The following is an 11,947-nucleotide window of genomic DNA, read 5'->3' on the forward strand; positions in this document are numbered from 1 at the left end:
AGGTATTCCTGGGAATAATACAGAAGGTGCAGGATCAGTTCATTCCAAAGAGGAAGAAAGATTCTAAAGGGAGCAAGGGACAAAAATATGATGTGCAAAGGTAAGCTAGCCAAGAATATAAAGGATAGTAAAAGCTTCTTGAGGTATGTGAAGAGGAAAAAATTAGTTAAGATCAAAGTTGGGCACTTGAAGACAAAAACAGGCGAAATTATTATGGGAAACAAGGAAATGGCAGACAAGTTGAACAGGTACTTTGGATCTATCTTCCCTAGGGAAGATACAATCTCCCAGATGTAATAGTGGATAGAGGACTTAGGGTGACAGAGGAACTGAAGAAAATTCATATTAAGCAGAAAATAGTTTTGGGTAGACTGATGGGATTAAAAGTGGATAATTCCCCAGAGTCTGATGCTCTGCATCCCAGGGTTCTTATGGAGGTGGCTCTAGAAATTGTGGACGCATTGGTAATCATTTTACAATGTTCTATGGATTCAGGATCAGTTCCTGCAGATTGGAGAATAGCTAATGTTATCCCACTTTTTAAGAAAGGAAGGAGAGAGAAAACAGAATTATAGACCAGTTAGCCTGACATCAGTGGTGGGGAAGATGCTGGAGTCAAATATAAAAGATGAAATAGCAGCACATTTGGATAGCAGTAACAGGATTGGTCTAAGTTAGCATGCTCAATTAATCTTCTGGAATTTTTTTGAGGATGTAACTATGAAAATGGACAAGGGAAACCTGGGACTGCAGTTCGGTACTGGGACCGCAGCTATTTACAATATATATAATCATGATTTAGATGAAGTGATTAAAAGTAACATTAGCAAATTTACAGATGACACAAAGCTGGGTAGCAGTGTGAAATGTGAGGTGGATGTTATGAAAATGCAGGGTGAGTGGGCAGATGTATGACAAATACAGTTTAATGTGGATAAATATGAAGTTATCCACTTTGGTGGCAAGAACAGCAAGGCAGATTACTATCGAATGATGTCAAGTTAGGAAAAGGGGAAGTAGAACAAGATCTCGGTGTCTTTGTTCATCAGTCACTGAAAGGCAGTGAAGAGAGCTAATGGCATGTTGGCCTTCATTACAAGGGGAGTTGAATAAAAGAGTAAAGAGGTCCTTCTGCAGTTGTACAGGTCCATGGTGAGACCAAACAGTAGCACTCGGGCCCTAACATTCAGATTGTGCAAGTTTTTTCCCCAAGCCATCAGGCTCCTGAATTCCCAGAACATATGTGGATAGTGTACTGTGGACTTTTACTGTGTACATCTTAATATTTTATTTGTGTTTAACTTCTATTCTAACTTGTATTCTTATATTTATGTAAATATGCTCTGTGGTCCTGGAGAAACATTATCTTGTCTTTACAGTGCGAGCATGGTATGAATGATAAATAAAGGAGACGACATTGACTTGACTTCCTACCATTATTGCTCTTTTTGATTTCCTCTCCTCTGAAGCTGAACCACTCATAGTGCCACACACCTGGCTCTGCCTAAACTCTCCAAAGAAACCATCATCATTATCCAAAAAAGAAAGCCTTGTTAGTGAACACGATGGAGTTAAATGACCATGGATCTAGTTCTCCTGGTCTGTTGGCAGGGATCTATTCACTCCAGTTTACATTTTTAAGCTGCAGTGTGATCAACTCCTTGAATGTACCCTCCACAAGGTACTTAGCTTTGTTGATCACTCACATTGGCTCCCAACTTTACTCCAGCTCTGAAACACTGAGTTCAAGTTGTTGCAGTTATACATGTGCATGTATGATTTTCCACCTCACTTCACATTCCAATGATAGGCTGGGAGCAGATGGTATAACTATTATGGTTTGTAAAACTAAATGAAAAGAAAATTGATTAAACATACTAAAGATAACAACCAATTTACTAAATTTCATTGCTGGAAATAACTAGTGTTCATTTTATTGTTTTTCAAATGTAATGAATGCATAATCACCAAAATTAAGGTTTCTACTTTAATTTCAAGTTGTTTGACCTTGTACATCAGACATACCAAATTCTGTTTGCATTGGAGCCATCCATTGAGATTCATTTTGTGATCTGCAGAGTTTGTTTGGAGTAATGCGATGTTGTGATTGAACCATACCTTGACAACTGTGTATAGTCACTGTGTACAGCTTGTGAAGTTACACCATTCCTTTCCATGCTTAGTCTTATTGTTCACAATAGTATGCTGATACTTTTAGTTTCCTCTCTTGTCCATGTTTGGGTGATGATAATGTGAATCTATTGGACTAGAGTAACATTGCCTAACTTTATTTTGGTGAGGTGCCATTTTGTCTTTTTTAAATTGATGGAATGCTACTCCAAATCAGTAGGTATTAGCCTGGAGCATGTGACCCATCCTCCTCCTCCCCCCAGAATGTGGGGGGGGGCGGGGGGGGAAGACTTGAGTGAGATTATTGGACAAGAAAATTAATGTAAAAACACAATGCTGGAGAAACTAAGCAGGTCAAGCAGTGTACTTTATATAGCAAAGATAAAGATACATAATCAATATTTCATCAAATTAATGTGTTTAGTTGGAATTTTCAGAAAGAAAAGTAAAAATAAATATAAATACAGTAGTAAGCCTGCTAGCTTTCCTAGGCAGCCTCAACTCCTTAAATGAGGTGGGCATGTTATTGGTGACATAGGCGGCAGTGGGTTAAGATGTGTTTTACAATGCATGAACAAGTTGGTCAGTAGGTTGGAAACCACTGCTCTAGATTATATTGCTTGTCTCCTGTCATTCTTCATGCCCTGAAGTATACATCACCCTTTCCATGTTTGTTTGTTTGTACACTTTCTGTGCTTTGTGTGCTGGTCCTTAACCCATCCCAAGCACGTTATGGTCTGAATGTTAGTCAGGAATCTAAATTCCCATTTGCACATTTCCAGAGCTTTCAATTAGCCAGTCCAGGCTTTGTGCAAAGAAGCTTGCATTTACATATTTATATTCTACTTTTCATAATGACATCAAAATACTTTACAGCTTCTTTACAAATTGTAAGTGTAATCACTGATGTAAGTTGATAAATATATTAATCAATTTACACATGGCAAGATCTTATCGATACTTGAAGTTTATCACGAATTATTACAGAAAAGATACAATGGATGTATTCAAGTTAGACTATTAGATTAGTATTTTTTTAAAAGGTCAGACCATGGACCACTGATTTAGATATTAGTACTGTAGCCACCGAAAACGCAGTGGTGGCTGATGTACGTGGAATAATGACACACACAGTTGGAGGTAAATCAGAACTCGTCTACTTGAGTCACACGCGTATTCTTTTTGAACACTGAACCACGTGCACAAGACTTCTGGGAGTTGTAGTCTATCTTTAGTGCCACTACAGAACCGGCACTATCACCTGGTAGTTTTATGGGAGGTCGACCCCTGCGTCGGACTGCAGGCTGTTGAAGAGGGGCAGTTTTGTCAAGATGGGCAGGTTGGAGCCTGTTAATTGTGAATGACAGAGGCTGCCCGGCAATGTCCAAGATGCAGGTTGACCTTGTTTGTTTTATCACCCTGTATGGTCCCTCGTACGGAGCCTGCAAGGGCTGTCCATGTGTTCTTCTGCATATGAAAACGTATTCACAGTCCTTCAGTTCGTGTGCTACAAAAGAAGCATGTTTGTCATGTGATGATGGTGGTACAGGGGATAAATTGTCTACGGTATCCCGTAGTCTGCTCAGCAGCTCTTTGAGATCTTCACCTTTACTGGATTCATGTGGAATGAATTCCCCTGGGACCACCAAAGGTGCATTGTATACAACTTCTGCAGACAAAATGTGAAGATCCTCTTTTGGAGTTGTCCTAATGCTGAGCAATGCCCATGGTAATTGGTCTGCCCAGTTGGGACCGTCCAAACAGGCCATTAAGGCTGATTAAGGTGACGATGGAATCGTTCAACCATTCCATTGGACTACAGGTGATAGGCGCTTTTATGATGAAGCCTAGAGATGAGAGAAGGCCATCTATAACAAAGATGTAAACTGAGGTCCTCTGTCAGAAGTGATGTGCGCCGATAGGCGGAAGCGAGCCACCTGGGAATTAAGGAGAAGCGCTACCATCTTGTAAATCAATCAGTCACTGTGAAGAGATAGCGGTAGCTTCATAAAACTGCAATTGGTCCCACAATGTCCACATGGACATGGTTGAAGCGGTGAGTCACCAGTGGGAAGGGTTGTAGTGGTGCTTTTATGCCAATGGATTTTGACTTTTGGATGGGCTACACAAGATCTAGCCATTTGCGTAACATCTTTCTTCAGACTGTACCAAACAAATTTGTCTGAAATCAGACGAACGGTTGATCTGATGGATGGATGAGAAAGACCAAGGACAGAATCAAAAATGTGACATCTCCATTGGCCGTGAATGTCTTGTTGACATATCACAAAAGAGCAACTTGCTGTCGGCATTGATTTGTACATCCTTCCACTGCAGGTTGGTTATCGAGGTGTGTTGTGACTCCATCTTACCATCTTGTGCTTGAGCAGCGCCGAGAGCAGCATAGTCAATACCATGGTCCATAGCTGATACCTCAAGCGCAACTGAGTGGGGAAGTGCATCAGCACTACATTGTCATTTCCAGAAATGTGCATTATTTTGGTAGAGCATTCCAAAATGAAGGATAACTGCCGCTGCTGTTGAGCTCCAACATCTTCGAAAGCTTGAAGGTCAAGGGTTTATGGTCTGTGAACATGCTGAAGTGTCTGCCTTCCAAAAAGTAACAAAAGTGACGGATGGACAAATATATGGCTAGAAGCTCTTTTATCAAAGGTGCTGTATTTTCTTCTCGGCCTCAAGGAGGTGGCGGCTAAAGAATGCCAATGGCTTCCAAAGTCCATTGACATACTGCTCCAGAATGCCCCCTATGGCTACATCAGACATGTCTGTTGAAAGAGCAATGGCTGCGTTTAAGACTGGAAAACTGTGTTGTAGGATAAGGGTAGGATAACGTGTATCGAAACTGGTTGGTGGAAAAACACTAACCTCCGATCCTTTGTCCACCAAAGATTTACGTTGGAATAGCTGATCCCAAACATATAGAAGGCTTGTAGATTTTCCGGCAACCATCACAGCCATTAATGATGGTCAGCCAGGGATTTCCTGAGAATGCACAGGGTGGCAGCCACCTATATACATCGACTCCCCAACGCCGGTGGTAAAAACACCAGGTGGAAATGTCGACAGGCTGTCTGCCTGGCTTGAGATGTTGCTTTGTTATAGGAGCTGGTGTGTTGAGAGCATTGGGAAGTAGTGTCAACAACTGAGGCACTGGATGCAGACAGCTGTAACGCAGTGATGTTGTCCAAAGACCTTTTGGGTATTTTTTTTTGGCAAGCCACAGGATGTCCACCTCTGCAGCTTTTGCCCTGGGATCTTCGAAAGAACTCTGTGATAATGTCTAATGTCTTCTGGCATCCTCTCCAGAAAGAGCTGTTCAAATAACATATCTGGTCATTGGCCGGATGCCAGGCAGAACATGTCATCCATTAGTTTGGATGGGGCATGGTCACCCAACTCCTCCATGTGTAACAGTCTGGCGGCCCTCTCTGTGGGACATGCCGTAAATTCTCAGCAAAAGCGCTTTTAGAATGTCATACTTGCACTCTATAGGCTCCAGTGAATCACGCAGGACAGAACTGACTTGCTTGGCAGTGACTTAGTCCAAGGCACTGATGAAGTGAAAATAGCGAGTCACATCCACCTCGATCTTTTTGAGGTGAAATTGTGCCTCAGCCATTGCTCTGGTTCTACCATCCAGAAGGGCGGTAGCTTAACACCATCAGCTGCAGTATCCATATGGTCCAAAAGCTCATTTTGGGCATGTTGGGGTCACCAATTGTAGCCATTGAAAACGTAATGGTGGCTGATGAACGCAAAATAACAAATACACACAGTTGCGGGTAAATCAGAACTCGTTTACTTGAGTCACGCGTAATCTTTTTTAAAACTGAACCATGTCATAACATTATGATGTCCTGTGCCAGTTCGCTAGACTTCTGGGTGTTGTAGTCTATCTATAGTGCCATTACAGTACTTTGATTTGACATATACATCATACCAAAATTATTCTTTGCTGCATCAGAACAGGTACTTGTAGAGAAAAACTATAACAGTAAACTAAATAGAATTAAATTCAAAGAAACAATAAATACACAAGATAGATAATAAATAAATATTCATAGGGCAAAAAGGTGAGGCAATAGTGCAGACTATTCTTTTGTGCTGTCAGAGAAATCTATGATTAGTGTAACAATGGGAGGTTCAAAAGCCTGATAGCAGTTTGAAAACACATACATCAAGATTAAGGATTTTTGCCCTGGTCCTTCCAAAGATTTTACCCAAAAGACTATTCTTAATATATAAACCTTGACCAAGACAGTGGTCTTGGATACATCTGGGTTGTAAATTGGGTTTGCATTTGGCATGAGATTACAAGGATTCTTCTTTCACAACACTATAATTTTCATAATTTATATGATTGTATCATTAAGTCCATTCAATCATAGATATTATAATATTGCAGTTCAATGTTTCCTTGTTCAGTTGGAACTGTGTCAATTGTGATCACTAGTATGGGTGTCACAATTAGCATCAGCGACCTGGGTTCAAATCTGCCACTGTCTGTAAGGAGTTTGTATGTTCTCCCCATGTCTGCACGGGTTTCCTCCTGATGTTCTGGTTTCTTCCCACCCTTCAAAACGTTCGGGGTTGTCGGTTAGTTGTGTATTTGGGCAACCCAGGCTCGTGGGCTAAAAAGGCCTGTTACTGTGCTGCATCTCTAAATTAAATCAATTTTTAAAAAATTAAACAATACCCTTTATACCATTAAACTTGGTCTAATTCTTTTTTCAGCCCACAATTTTATGGAGCCAACAGTTTCTTGTGCAGCTACAGCTTACACTAGATGACTGTCAAAGTAGGACATGCTGAAGTGACACCCAGGCTAAGTTATAACCCAGAAATGTTACAGACTTTGATTAATCATTTTGCCCATGCTTGGAGCCGATTTCCTTTGAGCTCATTCATCATGGTTTATAGGGAGAAATGCACAGAAAATAATATTTGGAGAACAAAATCATCAAAAAAGTAATTTTCATTGGTGGACAAGATCGTGAGTTGAAATTCTTCATTTTTCAAAATCCTTCAATTTGGTAGGTCTATAAAAATCAAAAGAACCAATGAATATGAACAATAATTTTATGATCAAGTTGGTTAAGGAGCTTAAATTTGAATTACATTAGAAAAGTAATGCAAAATTACAAATGACGTGAAACACAAAAGTCTGCAGACGTCGTGATTGAGTAAAAACACAAAAATGCTGGAGGAACTCCGCAGATCTCACAGTGTTCATAGGTAAAGATATATTACCAACGTTATATGGGCCTGAGCCCTTCCTCAAGGTATGGGCAAAAAGCAGGTCAGTGCCTATATTAAAAGCTACACCACCCATGCAATATGCTATTTATTAAATCTCCAGCAGTGGCATAATATTTTTTGGATTCTCTTGGATAAATGACTGTGATTTGTTTTACAGGTCTTCGATTTTTCACTCAGCGAAGAAGATATGATGTTTCTAAATTCACTTAAGGATAACGAAAAGCTGATTACATTGAAATTTCCTTTATGGAAGGAACATTAATGCCAATCAGAACTGACTACTGCCAAGCAGGATCTCTCCAGTGAACATGTTCAATGCATGCTCTTAAGACTATAACTGCAATGTTCATTGAAGATTTCTAATATTTTGTTGTGCCAGTTGATGTGCTATCCTCTTTGAACAGATTATTACTCCAGGAAAAAAACTCAAGCCCGGTGTGTCTCCCTAAAACAACAGGTAATTTCTGTTACTGAATTTAATACACACATTAAATCCACATTTATAGCACTGAGAATTCTACTTCATTTAATGTCATTTTTCAGCAACTGTACAAGATACTTAGTCCCATAAACAGATGCAAGCAGAAGACACCTGCTCCTATTTTCCCAATACAAACAACCCCGCTTTAGGCGGGATGGGGAGTCGCATTCCTAGTCAACAGCCAATATTGTGATTTTCTGCAACACAAAGCTGCATATTTGCTCATGTGTCATGAGGCCCAAATTGACAAATGTGTTGGCTTATTTACCTCACGCATATTCTGCAAGTGTAAATTTTATTCCATGTCTCAAATTGTTGGGTAGCAATTTGTGAATTCTGTAAGTGATAATTTCCATAACCCAAAAGGGCATATCACAGAGTCATATGTATTAAAAAATTAAATGTGAAATAAGAAATGTAGATCCTTTTAAACATTTAACCAGAAGTTTTAAGAGTTAGTTTCAAAATTTATTGTGCATCTAGTTTTGGGTTTTAATTTATTAACCTGTGTCGTTAGTATTACTGCTTCTTTGATTGATTAGTGTTCCAGAACTTGAACTATGCAGCAGTACAAAATGTTTAAAACATGCATTATTATTTTTTTTTCCCAACAGAACCTCTGAGATTTGGCTCTTTTAAAAAAAACTGACAGCAACTCTGAAATATTTAATCCAAGCAAGCACATTATATCAAAATCCAGTGCGAGTAACAAAAATATTATAACCCTGGATTAATTACTTGAATTATTAGTGTTTACATTTAATTTAAAAGTTGATGTGAATTCTATCCAATGATAAAAAGGGTTGCATCTATCCTCTGAGGAAAATCCATTGAGAGTTTCAACAACCAACCGACCTGGTGAATAAAACAGAAATGGGACTTCGGATTGTTTTACTGCTACTGAAAATTCACAAGAAACCTTCACAAATGCCTTTGGATAAGATGCATCCTGTATTAATGGGATAACAATATTAATTCAAAATATGGATTTTTGTATTAAGCTTGAATTTTCAAAGTTTTTAACAGTTAATTCAGATAGTCTAGTTCCATCCCATGCCATAGGTGCTCTGAGATTAGTAAAGTGGTATGCAAATGGAAAGAAAAAGTTTGAAAATCAATGGTCTCGTCCATTACCAACCTGGGTTTGTGCAACATCAAAACATAGGAAATTGTGTTCCAAACATCTGCAAGGACAAACTACCTCAAGTTTCTCTAGAATATTATTTTATAATACATTCTGTGATCGTGCTTTCTTTAACAGAATTAGTACACTATACCTGATCATGAATGATTGTGAACCCAACTTCTACATTGTCCTTATGCTGGAATTCAACTGGAGCATCTGAGAGATGATGATGATGGGGCAGTCCAAAAACTAAAACACAAAAAGCTGTTGTCAAAATATGTAGTTAACTGTCACTGGCATGTGGCTCAGAAAGTAGTGTCCTATTGATCACCAGTCAATCAAATGCTGCTTTCCACAATCTTTGGAGTCTGAAAATCACCAGTGTTACATCAAATTTGCCTGACAATATATCCTTTGTGAATAAGGAACAAATGCAACAGAAAATTTAACTTTCTTTTCATTAACTTCATCATTATGGAATTTTTAAAAATAAATTTATAGTGTTCCAGTGTAATTACTGAGTTCAAGTGCCCTGACCTTTCATCTATTAATGAATATAATCCACTTGCAATTGATAAATTTAAATGTATTAGAAAGTGTATACTATTCAGTTTCAAAACCTGTAACCGAAGAATCCGCAAATAGTGGTTTGAAAATGAGCCCCAGTTTGCAGGTGTGTCCAAATGGTATTCAGCATTCTTGCAACATACATATGTTCTCAGTTAAAACCACATTCCAGGCTCTTTTCTAATTCAGCATAAGTATGATCATTACAGTGATAAGTACTGAACAATGTGCTCTTTTGTGCCAGAATCCACTACTCAGTTGGTGAATGAAACTGCTGATTGAGGCATACTCTATTCTGGAATTTATATTGAGATATGGTGTTGGATGTAGCAGAAGGAGCTTTGCTTCTAACCCATAGAGTATCTGACTGGATGTTCTTAGATCTCGAACCAAGACTGGATTACTTTGTATCAAACCAATCCTTTAACTGACATGCAAATTTTTAACCAGACAAAAATAAACATTTCTTTTTATGCAGCATATTTTTTTACAATTTGATACTTGTGTTTTTCTTTCAACTTTAATTTCTGATTTTAATACTAGATAGCATATATGCAGTCACAACAGGTCTCTTATATAATTCTAAACTCAAAATGCAAATTGACAGAAAATAAAGAGAATCCCAACTCAAATTCAAGAAATCATCAAATGGAAACAGATCATGGTGGAAATTCTAAATAAGTCAGGTAGCATGTCTAAACATAGAAACAGCGTTAGCATTTCAGGATGATGAGCTTTTATTAGAACTGCAAGGAGTTGGAAATGAAATAAATTTTAGGGTGCCAAGAAGTGGAGGAGAAAAGCAGAAGTAAAGAGAAGGTCTGTGACACGAAGACCAAGAGTGTTTTAATGACTCTATTAATGGTATTGTCTGTTCAGAGGGCAGGAAAGACACAAAATCTAAAATACTGTAAGTGAAAAGAGCAAAAGAAAAGCTTGAAATCTGAAATACAATGCAGGACCAGGTGATTGTTTGAAATTGTTAAATTCAATTGACTAATGATCGAATGACTTTAAAACTCAACCTGGCATAAAAGCAATTTAAATTCAATGAAATAAAGGTGAGTCTAAGTAGTAGAGACAAAGCACTTTTGAACTATAGAATTCTATTTGATTCAGAAATACCCTGTAAGAATGGAAATCTGCCATCCTCATCTGGTATGATGATTTTATTTAAGAATTTAGTTGTCTACATGTGACTCTAGGCCCACAGCAATGATCAGCCATCCTTTGAATATCAGGTATGGTATGAGGGTACCTTTATAACACAGAGTTCAGCAGAGTTTAGTAGCTTACCATCAACTTCTTAAATTAGGATCACACAGTAAATGGAGGCCTTGTCAGCAGCATCCATGTCCAAAACTGAATAAAACAGAATGGGCATCTGATATGCAACTGTAAAATAAAAATCCAGAAACAATTTCATTGTTTTATTTCACTGGGAAGACTTGTAACCTTGCCAATCTGACACAATTTACATGTCAGAGCCATATGGGAAGATCTTGTTTCCCATGAGAAACTTGGACCCCTTTGTCCTCAGGGTCCCTGCTGCTAAGGAGTCTGGGAACTACGTGGAGTTGTATTCCTGCAGTATCAACCAAGAGGTCTGCACAGTGAGTTTTTAAAAAATCCAAATCCTCAACAATATGCAACCCACCCAATCCCTCATCAATCCCACATTAAAACTAACACACACCACACTCATCAAACAAGCTTCCTGGTCCATGCCCTTCTCCACACGATCCCATCCAAGGACTGCTCACCAATCCTTCCTCTGACTATCTGTCACTCCCAACCAACAACATTGCCAAAAAGTCCCAATCTTATCTCCTAAAAGCAATCCCAGTAAATTCCTTACCCTCTCCACTTCCCTGCCCCTACATTCAAGATGATTACAGATGAACCCTTTTCATCTTTCTTATCCAAACTCCTCCATTATATTATAGGATCTGCTCCTATAAATACAGAAATATACAAAATAAATTTTTTGCATCTTCCTACACATTATGTTGGGTATTCAGTAAGGCACTAATTTAAACATGAAACATTTTTACATTCAGAGACCGATATGGAAACTGAGAAACTGTAGCTACTAGTCCCTCCAAAACTTCCTCTTTCAGGTACAGTACTGATAGGTGGTGTTACATAAATTGTTGCAGCTTATGGCATCAGGTCAAAAGGGGTTAGCAAGTTTCCAGGCAACCACATACAAAAAGCATTGTGTGTCATTAGACATGTACTGCAGCAAATGTACAGTTGCTGTAATAATTTCTGCCTACATGCTATATAGATGTCAGTGCACAAAATATTGTATGCTTAATCAACTGCACCTACCAGTCCACACCAGCATCTATCCCAAAGAT

At 38.6% G+C, this 11,947-nt stretch overlaps 1 protein-coding gene and 1 long non-coding RNA gene across 6 annotated transcripts in view; one reads left to right on the top strand and one right to left on the bottom strand.

Moving 5' to 3' along the window:
- The window catches only part of LOC138763599 (uncharacterized oxidoreductase ZK1290.5), a 114,752-nt gene extending 104,695 nt beyond the window's left edge, over positions 1–10,057 (top strand). For 2 of the 3 annotated variants that reach the window (XR_011357674.1, XR_011357675.1), the window contains exons 7-8: positions 7,568–7,867; positions 8,506–10,057. Coding sequence is in view for 1 of the 3 variants with exons in the window: in XM_069938020.1 (XP_069794121.1) it covers positions 7,568–7,672 (105 nt within the window). In the remaining 2 variants the exon portion in view is untranslated. Of the gene's footprint in view, positions 1–7,567; positions 8,315–8,505 lie in introns of those variants that run through there. The other variant, XM_069938020.1, reaches the window with a different exon arrangement.
- Positions 7,480–11,736, bottom strand: LOC138763600 (uncharacterized). 3 transcript variants are annotated; one of them, XR_011357676.1, is made up of 5 exons: positions 11,639–11,736; positions 11,443–11,539; positions 10,881–10,979; positions 9,169–9,266; positions 7,480–7,855 (listed from the first exon to the last, which is right to left on the bottom strand). It is a non-coding gene; the product is annotated as an uncharacterized lncRNA (long non-coding RNA). The 3 variants fall into 3 exon arrangements; XR_011357677.1 differs by having other exon boundaries at positions 11,649–11,731; XR_011357678.1 differs by lacking the exon at positions 11,443–11,539 and having other exon boundaries at positions 11,649–11,731.
- Between the last annotated feature and the right edge of the window lie 211 nt (positions 11,737–11,947).

The sequence above is a fragment of the Narcine bancroftii genome, chromosome 5 (genome assembly GCF_036971445.1).
Source record: "Narcine bancroftii isolate sNarBan1 chromosome 5, sNarBan1.hap1, whole genome shotgun sequence".
NCBI lineage: Eukaryota > Metazoa > Chordata > Chondrichthyes > Torpediniformes > Narcinidae > Narcine > Narcine bancroftii.